Source organism: Pleurodeles waltl, chromosome 4_1 (assembly GCF_031143425.1).
Source record: "Pleurodeles waltl isolate 20211129_DDA chromosome 4_1, aPleWal1.hap1.20221129, whole genome shotgun sequence".
NCBI classification, from domain to species: domain Eukaryota; kingdom Metazoa; phylum Chordata; class Amphibia; order Caudata; family Salamandridae; genus Pleurodeles; species Pleurodeles waltl.
This window is the reverse complement of record NC_090442.1, coordinates 140809746-140823189: the sequence shown is the minus strand read 5'-3', so window position 1 is coordinate 140823189 and position 13444 is coordinate 140809746. Positions and strand designations below refer to the sequence as shown.

At 41.0% G+C, this 13444-nt stretch overlaps 1 protein-coding gene across 2 annotated transcripts in view; it reads right to left on the bottom strand.

The window, feature by feature from the left end:
- LOC138287477 (aldo-keto reductase family 1 member B1-like) overlaps nt 1-13444 on the bottom strand; it is a 131315-nt gene that overhangs the window by 78829 nt on the left and 39042 nt on the right. For both annotated transcript variants that reach the window (XM_069227919.1, XM_069227920.1), the window contains exon 2: nt 9939-10106. In XM_069227919.1, coding sequence (XP_069084020.1) covers nt 9939-10106 — 168 coding nt within the window. The remainder of the gene's footprint in view (nt 1-9938; nt 10107-13444) is intronic.

The following is a 13444-nucleotide window of genomic DNA, read 5'->3' as shown; positions in this document are numbered from 1 at the left end:
GAGAATGGCTCTAGGTTGGTGGGATGAACCAGAAACACATGAGGATACGTCAATCTCTTGCCTGTGATTACTTTACTGGTAGTAAAAAGAGACAGCATAGTGATGTGGATTTAAGATCCATCCAATGGAAGAAAAAAAAACTGGAGTTAGTAAATCTCTATCAATAAATTTTGTAAACAATATCAATTCAATAAATCCGGAAACATGAGAGTATATCTGCATTTGTAAGGGACCCCGGATCACATTTTGAAAAGAGAAGTAAATATTTGCAACAATAAACGAATGTAGCGGCGACATGTTTTTCCCTTTTATTTTTTTAATGAAATGAATGCAACGTATCAAAAGCACAGTACAAAACCAAAACTGGGTTAAAAGCACATGCAGCAGCATGGCTGCTCAAACATTTTTGTTTTCATTTTTAAAAAGGAAAACAATGAAAGGAATTGTTCCAATAGAAGCCCCACTCCACACTAAGGAAAAATAATAGTTCGGAAAGCAAGAACCTCCACACTCCCAGCATGCATCACAGTGGAAGCTGATAACTCAGTTTGTTTTGATATTCTAATGAAACAGGTAAAACCCCACTGATAACTCTAGCATTATGTCTCTATCGAAGAGGAGGATTAGGTAGAAAGGGTGGGGGAGTTACCTTTTCTTCTGCAACTTCGGAGTTTCGATAATAGTTCCAAACACCAGATTGGAAAACTAGTGGAGCTTGTGTACTAATGAGGGATGTGAGTCTACAGGACTCTGTATTTACTGGAAAATATCCTTAATTTCTCATGACCACATTGGACAACAGAAACTACTGGGAGGCAGTGCTAATGACACCAACCATGCTGCTGGCCTGATAGGTCAGTAATTGAAGAGACAACAGATTGGCCCACTTCACGCTGATGCACAGACTGGGGACAATGCTGAGCTTTAGCTGACTAATAAAACAGAGGCAGTGGGTGGGGCCTAAACCTCACATGCATGGATAGCTGCCCATCCAATTCTTCATCTTTCTTTTTGCTGCACTGATCATTAGCTGTGAAGGGACTTAGGTGCCCTGCTTGCATACCAGATAAATACTGACTGGGTGCTCCCTGCACCATCAGCGCCGTTGTAGATGCTACAGTTGCAGGTCCTATCATTAAAAATAAAAGTCACTTTCTTTTAAGAAAAAATGCTGGGACGCTCCGAGATCTGTTTCAGTCTGTTTTACTGAGCCATGACAGCAGATTGCACTTGTTCTGTTGTTGACAAAGGCGTTAGTGGCTGAAACTCATCCAGCCTTAGCTAAATAATGAATACAACAGTGGATACCCTACCAGGTGACTAGCAGAGCTTTATAAATCCAGACTTATAGATTGGTTGATGAAACAGATCTCGCAGTGCCAGCATTGTTTTCTTAAAAGCAACTTTGATATATATATATATACATATATATATATATATATATATATATATATATATATATATATATATATATATATATGTATATATATATATATATATATATATATGATTCTGTGCATGTAAAATCTGAACCTAACTATAACGTCCCTGTAACCTTTAGTTTTTCAGTGAATATATATATATATATATAGCCAGTAGGTAGTTATAGTTAGGACCGTGTTTCCACAGAAAAAACGTTTTTTGACTTGCCTATAGTTTTGGCACCATTTGACGAATCTTCATAAATTTTTAAAAAACGTGTGCTGGTGATTCTTGTTCTGCACAGAAAGTTTCGGGGTGATCTATCAAGCAGGGGCAGAGAAAAAGGGGAGGTTTGAAAAACGTGTGTTTCCCACAGTAATTCCCATAGGAGTTTTGAACACAACTACAGCCCGTACCCCTGGACGGAATTACACCAAATTTGGAGGAAAAGTAGGCTTCAGTACGAGATTATGCATTTGATTATTTGGTGTAAATCTATTCAGTCGTTTTCCAGAAATAAAAGGGGAAATAAATGTGTATCTCTAGGACCGCGGATCTGTCGCAACGTTTTCATGGCAATCACAGCATATTTGCAAATGCACATGCCAACAGGAATGCTGTGATTGGCTGGCCGCCACCTGACCAGAAATTTGTGGCCACCATTTAAAAGGGCTTTGATAGAGGGGACTTTGAGTGTTAAATGATGTTCTTAAAAATATTTTTTTCCACGCTGTGCGATATTCGCAAATATGCTACAACGCTCAATGCGCCGCCATGTAACATTGTGACAAATTTACGAATAACACCGATTTGAAAAAAATAATAATTCATAGAAGCACTCACACCCCCTCTAAGACCCTCACGCACCCACTCACAGAGCCACTCAGACCTTCAAGCACCAACTCACAGACCCACTCAGTTACTGTTGCACCCACTCACAGACTCACTCAGATCCTCATGCACCCACTCACATCCCCACTCAGGCCCTCATGCACCCACTCACAGAGCCACTTAGACATTCATGCACTAACTCACAGACCCAATCAGGTTCACATTCTAACTAACAGACACAATCACAGACTCATGTACCCACTCACAGACCTACTCAGACACTCACAAACTCACTCACAGACCCACTTATACACTCATGCACCCACTCACAGACCCACTCATAGACTCACACTTCCACTCACAGACCTATTCAGTGACTCAAGCACCCACTCACAGACCCACTCAGAAACTCGTGCACCCTCTCACAGACCCACTCAGAGACTCACACACTCACTCAAAGACCCACCTAGACACTCATGCACCCTTCTCACAGACCCACTCAGACATTGACACACAACCACACAGACCCACTCACACATTCATGCACCCACTCACAGACCCACCAGACACTCATGGACCCACTCACAGACCCGCTCAGAGACTCACACACTCACTCACAGACCCACTTAGATACTCATGCACCCACTCACTGACCCACTCAGACTCTGACACACCCACACACAGATCCACACACTCACACACTCATTTACAGAGACCCTCTCACAGCCAGAGACACCCTCTCACACCTACTCTCACACTCACCACTCTTACACCCACATAGAACCTTTCACACCCACTGTCACACCCAGACACTCTCACATCACTCTCTCACCCAGAGACACCCTTTCACACCTATTCTCAAACCAAGAGAGACAGCCCCTGCGGCCAACTCCCACCATGCAGGGCCAAAGGCTGTGTGCAGAACTGGGTGGCTCTAGGGGCAAAGGCCATGTGCGGCAGTGGTTGGATTAACGTACAGTAATGAAAATACCTTTACTTTAAAAAAATCCTAGAAATTCACGGAAAAAACAAAGGTTACAGGGATGGTATACATAGGAAATGTAATTAAAAAACATAGAAATTCATTAAAAAAACAAAGGTTACAGGGACGTTATAGTTAGGTTCTGAATTTACTCGCAGAAAACCAGAGAAATTCAGCAGTAGAGTTATTTCAAGTAACTATAACTCGTGGCCTAAGGTACCTATAACTCACACTCTTGCCATGCACAGTTTCCTCATCAGTAATTTTACTGCAAATGTTACAGTGATATCATCAATGAAGTTAAAGAAGATGTCATGAGTGATATAAAATCTCAACTAATTAGCAGTGTATGATGAAGGTGCAAGTTTTATTTACCTTCGGGCAGTAGGTATGAGTAGGTAGTTAAAGTTAGGACCTAGTTTCCCTAATAAAAGTGTTTTTTGACTTGCCTATGTCATTGGTGCAGTTCTACGAATCTTCACAAAAGTTTCTAAAACAAAGTGTGCCAGAGGATCTTGTTGTACATGGGAAGTTTTGTGGTTTTCTGTCACATGGGGGCCAAGAAAAAGAGGGGAGGGTCAAAATGTACATTTTCCATTTCAATTCCCATAGGGATTTTAAACACGACTACAGCCCAAACTGCTGGACAGAATCAAACCAAATTTGGCAGAAAGGTAGCTCTTGGTCCAGAAAGAACGCTTTGTGTTATTTAGTGTAAATCCATTCATTAGTTTTTGAAAAAATGAAAGAAAACCAAATTTGTACACCTGGAGGCGCAAAGACCTTGCAAATATTCCTGATCACATGCAAAGAGCTGATTGGCTGCCAGAAATTTAACCAGGAAGTGTTAGGAGCCATTTTGAGACTCAGCTTCAGCCGAGTCTCAAAACAAAGGAAAAAAAACAATAAAAGGGCACAGGGAACGGTTACCTTACCTCCAATAGCCTTGCTGCAGGGCCTTGATATGATCTATGAGTGGTTTCTATATGCAAAACATAATAAAATTATATTGACTCATTGGCTTCTGACAGAGACCATTCTCCCAAGTACTGCAAGGTAACTCATACATGGATACCATGAATACACTTGCTGTCTTGATGCTATGTGACTATTTATGTATAGATACTCTCTGTGAGAAAGGTTCACTTACTTAAAGTGTATAAACATGGTCATTGGACATCCAAAGTGTTCTAAAGTAATGTTTGGCATTCAAATGTTTTTGTAATGAAATAGACATGCTTTTATTTCAAGACTGGAGGCTCCTATTATGCCTTCTTTTCTTCCTTTATTTAGATAGCCACCACAAATCAACTACATTAACCATGGCACCTAGAAAAAACAGCTACCACATGAGATCACAATGGCACCAACCAATCAGACACAAGGAATACTATACACCTCGTAAGTGAGAGCAGCAAGTCCTCCTTTCTTGCTACTCACAGTCAAGATAACTATTCCATATTAATGCTTCATTTAAATTATGTTATTTCTGTTGCTGTTCTAAAAAATTGTATTTCATTGGTGAGAATATTGTAAGAATTGTTACCATAAGGTGTCCCCTTCTGTTCTAAGCATACTGCGGCCACGCGCTCAGTGTGCTTGTTTTAGTCATTGGTCTCATCAGGAGATTTCAGATGGCACCTGTCTTGCCTGTTCACACCTCCCTATAGTGCCATGGTTATTTTCCTCTACAGGCCGCAACGCAACATTTTTCTCATGGTTTCACTCTCTGTGGGCGTTCTTTCTGTGAGGATGGCAGCTCACAGCCGTCCAACATAGTAGTCACGCCCACATCTATACTTCTCGGTTACAGCCTCAGAACACTCTTCTTCTTCTCAGGGGGTGCTCACTTTGGCTGACAGGCCACAACGAATGCCTGTTCCTGGCCTGACTGCTACTGCCACAGAGCACCTCATAATGCTCGTCTCCCTCCAAGTGGGTGTTCACGTTTGTGGTAGGCCACACCTGAAGACCGGCCCCTGGTCTTGCCTTTTCCCTTCTTCTGAGTTTTCCTCTCATTTGTGATAGTGCTTCAAAACTGCTATGGGCTTTTACTTTCCCCATTTCAAAATTACTTTTAAGCTCCAAACAGGTAATTTGGACATTATGTTTATACATAGATTTTTACTTGTTTTTCTCAATTGTTACCTTTTCTACTCACAATGGAAATTTATAATGAGGAAGAAGAACCCCCGAGTTTTTAAAGTTAATCATGACAACTTTATCAAGAATACAGTTAAGCAGGGTGTCTCTAATTCCATGAATACTCTTTCAAAATCTATTGAGGAATTTATTCACAAAGTTTGGTTATTCACGTCTTCTGCTAAAGAGAACATACCCTCTAAAAAGGGTTAAAATGTGATAATGTGCTAAGTATGGACCCTTCTAACTCTCCTTATCCTCCTCATGAGGTTGACAATGCATCAAATAGTTTGGTACCTGTACATATTTTCCAGTTATATGACACTGATGATATGGGTGATTTACACACTGGTAACAACAAATATTATCCAGGCATAATGATCTGGTCAGGATATCTGGAGAAGAGGCGTAATGTCCCCAAAATGAACTGGAAGAGTTGTCTAGCTCCATTAATTATACTATTCTTGATTTTAAAGATCAACCATTGTTTGACCCTACATTATTTTGTCACCCAAATTCTACAAAGTGGACTCTTTATGATCATTTTGTAGAACACCTGTTATACAAATTGAGACAGCCTCTAGATAAGTTATCTTGTAACAGTATACAGTCAGAGTGCCCACGTCTGTTTGCCTCAAAATATAACTACTACCTCTGCTTCTAACCCAAACATGCTTCTATTCTTCACTACGTTTGGCAAAGATCCTAATAAAGGGGTTGATAGAGCATGGTCTTTTTAGACTTAACAGGTCCCCTAACTAGAATGTTGAACCTTGCTAAAGAAACAAAAATTGAGTGCACACAGGTTGATCCCTACATTTTATCCATTGGGCACAGAAAGCTATTTGTCTTTTGGGCAAAGCCAGCTCAGTGATATCCCAAGAATGACGCAAAAAAATTGAACCGGAACTGGGACTAAATAAGTGGGGAAGGACACAGATGGTCTCCTTCTTGGTGAAAACTTTGAAAAGGTAGGAGCCATTTTGCTGGGAGCTATAGCTCAAGAGGTAGGTATAGCCAGACAAGAGTCCAACAAGAATTCAAGCCGCAATTCTATCCTCAGTGGTCCAGAGGGTTCAGACACTGTGGTTACAAAAATAGAGAAGTCCAAAATATGGGTAGGTCTTTCCGTTTCTGGCCTTCCTCCAGGAGGTCATTCAAAGCTGTTTCTAAATTTATGGCAAACAATAACCCTGGATCATCGGTTCACAAACCATTCAAGGATATTGCATACATCCCTATTCTGCTCCGATTCAGAATTCAGTTCCTCGCGCTTTTTCCTTCTCCAACCAGCAAAAGGTATTAGTAACTCAAGAGATACTTCCTCTCCTTCCAAAACAGGTCATAGAGAAAACTACAGGTGATCCCTTGGGGTTTGTAAGTACAATCTTTCTTGTCCAGAAGAAGAACAAGATGTTCCACCTAGGGATAAACTTGAAAATTTTCAGCAATCATGTAGTTTATCATCAGTTCAAAATTGAGACTATCCCGCATCTCAGGGCTTTGCTCCATGAAAAAGACTGGATAGTCCTTTGGGATGCAGGATGCAAATCTAGCAATTACGGTACAGCAGATGTCCAGGAAGTATCTTCAACTCCAGTGTGAGGACATCTTTTACTGATTCAAAAGCTTATGATTCAGTTTGTCTTAAGCACCGTAGTGCTTCACCAAGGTAATGAAACCCGTAGTTACTCACATGAGAGTGTAAGGAGTCAGCCTGATAACTGATGTAGACAATTTCCTTCTTTTAGCTCAACAAGGACTTATTAATATCTCATACATCACATTTCTTAAGCCTTTTACAGAATCTAGATTCCTTATAAACAATACAAATTTCCCAATTCAGCCTTCCAGACAACTTCAGTTTTTACGATCTCTAATAGATTCAGAAGAGTCAGTCCTTCAGCTTCAAGAAGAGAAGGTCTCTCTTATTAAAAAAAGTAGATTTCTCATTTTCTCTCTTTTCCTTCTCTAAACCTCAGAATTTTGGGGCAGATAGTAGGATTAGTAGGGTCCTCCATAATCATTATTGGCCTTGCAAATGTTAAAGATTCATCATCTATGAAATGGCCTGTCTTGTTGTGTGGTTCAATTAGACTGGAAGTCTTGTGCAAAACTACAATGATGGTTAGACCATTTACAGGCATGGAATGGAAGAGCAATTTTTTTCTTCAGCCCCAGATCTTGTCTTAGAATCCAATGTAAGTCGGATTGTTTGTGGTGTAAGATGTAGTCAGTACTCGTCTAGGGGCACATGGTCAGTCAACATTGCCCATTAAATGTTTAGAGATGCTTGCAGGGTCCTTTGCAATGCAGACTTTTGCAAAACACAAGATAAATTGTTCCACACTACATCGAATGAACAATCTTACACCAGTAAAGTACGTAAATCATCTAAGAGGAACAAATTCAAAACTACTAGCAGAACTGGCCAAAAACGTCTGTGAAATCTGTGTCTTTTCTGTTCATTAAACCCCATCTGGTGTATGTTTTCAGGTTCGTATAAGAACTAAAACAAATTTGTCATGTGTCCTTATTTTCCTCTTCAGCCTTAATTTTGTGTGGATATTTGTCTAAGAGAATATATTGCAAAGACCAAAGATTTGAGAATGTCCGCCTCATCCCAACTCCTCATATCTTTTAGTCCTACACCCAAACCAGTTTCCTCCTGTACCCTAGCATGCTGGTTCAGATGTGTAATGGGTTTAGAAGATATCAACACTTTAGTTTTCAGGGCACATTCCACTAGAGGTACTATGGCATCTAAAGCCTTTCAGTCTGAACAAGTTTGGACAGCATTCTAAAATCTGCTGGTCTAATGTTTCAAACTTTAGAATGTTCAACAGTAAACCCATTTCTCTGATGGCTATTTCTATAGTCGCTATGCTTTAAACCAACACAGCAGGAGCTTCTGGTCTTGTAATAAAATGGAGATTTTCCTAGCTGTAGTAAAAGAAAGTCTTGATTTATTAAAGACACAGGACGAATATTATCCCTCCACTCTTATTATTAACCTTCCCATCTTTTTAATAATGCCTGTCGGATATTCAAACCAGACGTTCTTACTTACAAAGACATAAATACACAAAGGATTTTCTCACCTTGTCTGGCTCTACAGCTGCTGAGGGCCTCACAGTAGCTTTGTGATGGATTTTGCCAGAGACATTTTCACTTTTGTTTTGGATTTTTCCTTGTTATTTTTTTGTTTCCTTTGCTATAAACTTCTCAACCTACTCCCAGAAGAAAATAGGACTTGTTGCTCTCAGTTAAGATGTTTACAGTTGTCCTACTGCTTGATTGGTTAGTGCCATTGTGATCTCATGTGGTAGTTGTCTTTTTCTAGGTATCATGTGTAATGTAGTTTGTTCTTGGCTGCTATTTAATTAAAGGATGAAAAAGACATAATACTTGTGCCAGTGCTAATAAAATCAAGACTTTGTTTCAATAGAGCTAAGAAAATGTCCATTTTACTCAAACTCACCTTAGAACAAAAAGTGTTCAGAACTAAACGATTCAGAAAATTAACTCCCAAAGACGCATTGTAAGACAAAAATAACACACATAGAGGAAGTACAACCATGCTGCTACAAGCTCCTATAAAAAGATACTTTTCCATACCAAACTGGCTTTTCTCAAATAAAAAAAAATGCCTAGAATGGAACCGCCTTACAGGACTGTTTAACTTCCCATACTTGCTAACAGTCCATGATCAAAACTAAGCTGCCTACAAGTCACACAAAAAGATAAAGATATAAACATATATGCACCCGAATTCAACATTTATTACAGTTGTTATTATAGGGTCAGCCACCTGAATGTGATTATAGTGAGAAATTAGGCAGAACTTTGATGTAGAAATCACATTTGGTTTTGCTGATTACTGCTTGCAACAGCATAAAGATATATGTGAAATTTATCAATGAAGTCAATGAAACATACAAAGTGAGTGTATAGACCATGTTAATGAAATTGTACTGAAATGCTGACTAAATATAATGAATGTTGTCATCTAAAAAGGGACTGAAAAAGTATTCCTCTTTGTCAAGACGTCTTTTCAACTGGCTGCTGACCAGACAGGAGAGATTATATTTTATACGTCCATCAACTGCATCCATGGTGGTCATGGATTTCAATCAGGTGAAGCTACTACAACCTAAGATCTGCCCTTTGGGATCCCTGGTATTGAAATTTCCATCGCCAGGCTTGTGTTAGGAAGGTAAATGTATGAAACAGAAGGTAGGACATGATGCTTTAACCAACATAGGGCCTGGCTTAAAAGTTTAGCAAACGGAGTGGTGATCATCGAGATAGCAGAGGACATTACTTCATAAATGATTTAGTGAATCATTCCTATTTTCTCCAGGGGATCCATTATAGTGTGTACTAGCTTGTCAAAATATAGGATATACAGTTAGCTATGTCTTAACTTTATCAAGAACAATCTGAAATGATGATTCACATCCTTCATTTGAGCCGCCAAACTATAAACATTTATAATTAGCTTTATGAAGAGATTTGTAACTTGCCCTCAGTAGTACCAGCATCTCCCTCAGAACAGTACCTTGCTGACGACAAACAAATCTTCTCGTTTAACAACACCCTGCTGGATTTTCTGACGAATTGCTGTCCCAACTTCATGTTCATTCCCATAGGCGTAGGCACCATCAATATGGCGATATCCTGCATCAATGGCCGCCATCACAGCATGCCTCACTTTTTCAGGAGGAGACTGGATTAACAAAAAAAATTAGAAGAAAATGTAATTGCCTCAACCATGGTAGAAGCAGTAATGCCACGTACACGCACTAATAAGGCAATATGTCTGGCCTGCCTCTTCAATGAGTGGCAAATTATCCACACATCTATGTGCTTAATCAGTCACCATCTATGCATTGTTGTACTAAGTGATGCACACACACATGCACACACACACACACACACACACACTCCCCGTAGCGACCCGTCATTACGCAATGAGGGCCCCCTCACCTTTTTGCAAACATAAAGAGTGACCAAAGGTCACCCTGGCAGAATCTCTTTATGTTGGGGTCATGCCGCCAGGCACTGTACATGCACTATATGTGCATGCGCCTGCCTGAGAAAACATTGCCATTCTAAAGAATTACCAGACCTATGGGTGTGACCTCTTCAGCCCAGCAAAACGCTTGGAGGTCCTCCTGCTCAAGACGAGGGGTCATGTCACAGATAGACTCAGAACTGGGTGCTTCAGTTTCAAGCCCTGAAAAGTGCCCAGTGCTGCCTGTCCATCAGTGATGCCTCGTCCCAGAGTGGTGTGGGATCAGCAGTCTCACTGAGTCTACATCATTCTGTGACGAGTAAGGGAGCGCCACCTCCTCTCATAGGCTGACCCCTAACAAGGTCAGTCAGTGTGACAAGGTGGAAGTCCCAATCCTTCAGGAACCACTGAAGTTTACCTCCTGTTACCTGAGATCACTGCTGTGGCCCGGTTCGATTTTTATTTTATATTGGGTGCATACGTGTATGTGTGTGTGTGTGTGTATGTATGAATGTATGAGTATTTCTGCATGTGTGCTGTGAAAGGATGTGTGCCTGTGTCTGGGCCTGTGAATGGTGGATGTATGTGTGCATGCTTGTGAATGGAGGGGTGTGAGTGAGAGTAAATGTAGATAAGTGAGTATGAATATGTGTGTGTGTCTGTGGCCTCCCCACCACCTGCTCAAACTATCGGCCGCCACTGCGCATATCAAAGCAAAATAAGATTGTGCTGTCTTCTGAAATTGACCACTACTGTCAATAACTGTATTTTGTTTCAAATCACCATTATCCTCAATCAGTGTGAGAAAAGGGCTGGTGTGTACTAGGGGTAGACGTTAGCTAATAGCATTTCATTTCTCTGTTCATGTACTCACATTTTCCAGTGGCAAATTGAATAGGTTTCTGTCTTGGAATAATGTTGCTAAGTGACTCATATAGGGAATTCCACCAAAGAAAAAACGTGTACATTCCCAATGCATAGTGAATAACAACTGTCCCAAAGCATCAAAACATCAAAACTGTGGCTGCTGTAGTTCCCACGAGTAGCAACTGCAGCCACTCCTGACTCAATAGCATGTCTGGACACAGCTCATGGCTACAGCATGCAACTTTTCTTGGAGACAGATTAGATTAGCTCATCAGACTGGTGATGGCCCTAGTTATACTTGGTGCGTGCACATTATCATGGCTCATACCTAATTTCAGCCCCCTGTTTGAAAGCTCCTCTCATCTCCTCTGGTGCTGGCCCTGTCCTGTGGCAGGGAAGCAATGTTTTGTTGAGGGTAGGACTGTCTTATTTCCTAGTACACCCCCAACCACAAGTATCAAATGGTGTGGGGTTTAAAGAACCATTAATCTGGTATTTCACTGGCTCCAGGAGGCTGAAGAAACTGTAACCCAACATGGAGTGGCAAGGACCAGAACTCTGTCAGTATAGCTATGTCACCGCCTTGGGCTTGAGGAAACTATTTGTGGTAATGGGTGACTGCTCACAAGAGTGAGGAGGAGGGGCTGAAGCACCCAGCTGACCCATGCAGGAGGTGATGGAAAGCTATGCCTGAGAAATGAGCAGCAGTTTCCCTGGAGGCAACCTGAAGAACTCTAGAGGCTTGGTGGTCCAGCTCTGTCGCGTGGCATGCATAATTACTCCACACAAGTCCTCTGTGACCAATATTTCTTTTTTATTTAATGGCTGATTTCAAGGTAATAGGTACAAGGGTTAAAGAAAGTACTTCAATAAAGGGTTACAGTACTTCTTTGAGTCAAAAGTATCTAGGTTGACTTCTCTTTCTCTCCTTCTCTTAAGTCTCTTCTTCCTCTTCTCCCTGCTGGCCCCCTAAAAAGAATAAACCACAGGTGAGGTTCTCTTCCAGATAGATTATCTTTCTCTTCACTTTGCACCCTTGGTGGTCTTGCTAAGAGCTATGCCTATTACCTAGACTGTTGCCAGCTTTCGCTCAGAGTGTTATCTCTCTATCTCTTATTTCGTGTTTTTTCCTTGGCAACATCTCCAGTACTCAGTCTATTTTCTTTCTATTTATGCTTCCTTTGAAAAGAATCAAACAAAACAAAAAAACTTTTCAGAGGACCTTGTTATCCTTTAAGGTGATTGTATAAAGAAAAGCCAGGCAAAAGGAAAAGAATACTGTACTTCTATTTGTATTATATCCTATTACATCAGGAAGTAGTTGTTCTAGAAAGGCTGTCAGCATTAACACCTTTCTTTTCTACTCACAGATATACAATAAGCATTTGGGAATCCCTATAGGATTCTCTCGAGTTTCTTGCTTTCTTCCACCTACCCTGCCAATTTCGTACCCATTCACACACCTGGGATAGCCACTCTCCTCCAGGAGTGTGGTGGGGAATCTTGCAAAGCCGGCGGGTCTCTCTGTGGTTGGCAGACTTTTGGGTTGCCGGGTGGGTCTCCCGCTGAGGTTTGTCCTTTCTGAAGTCTCCTGGGTAGCTGCAGTCTTTTCTGATTCCAGATCGCCACTATGTGGTAGAGGCTACTGACCTCCTGGTATTCGGGCATTCTTCTTGCCATGAGGTGTTCCTCTTCGGTCACACACTGCTTTTGGGATTCTCCTCTGCTTTCCTTTCTCACTGCTCTCTCTCACTGCTCTCTCGGTGCCTATGCGTTCCTCTGGCTTCTCATCCTTCCTCACTTTAACTTCCACTTTTTGCCTGTCTCCTTGTCTTTATTCTATCTCAATTTCTACTTCCTCGGTTTCCTATAAAAGTAAAAGTCTGTTTGCCTTCTTCATTGTAGGTGCAGATATCGGGGAAGACCAGCAGTATATTTCAGGTAAGTCCTCAGTGTTTCCTGTTTCCCCTTCTCTCTGTTCTGTCTGACACATCTGATCCCTCAGATTTTCCTGATTGGGGAAAAAGGGAAAATGGGACAGATTTTTTTTTTTCCCTTGTTTATTCCCTTTTGTATGAGGTATCTCAAACTGGAAAGGTTAGATGCCAAGGAACCATCGTAAAAACTAGAGGGTTATTACCCTCTTCCTACTCATCCATGTAAGAGGTGCATGGTTGGTATAT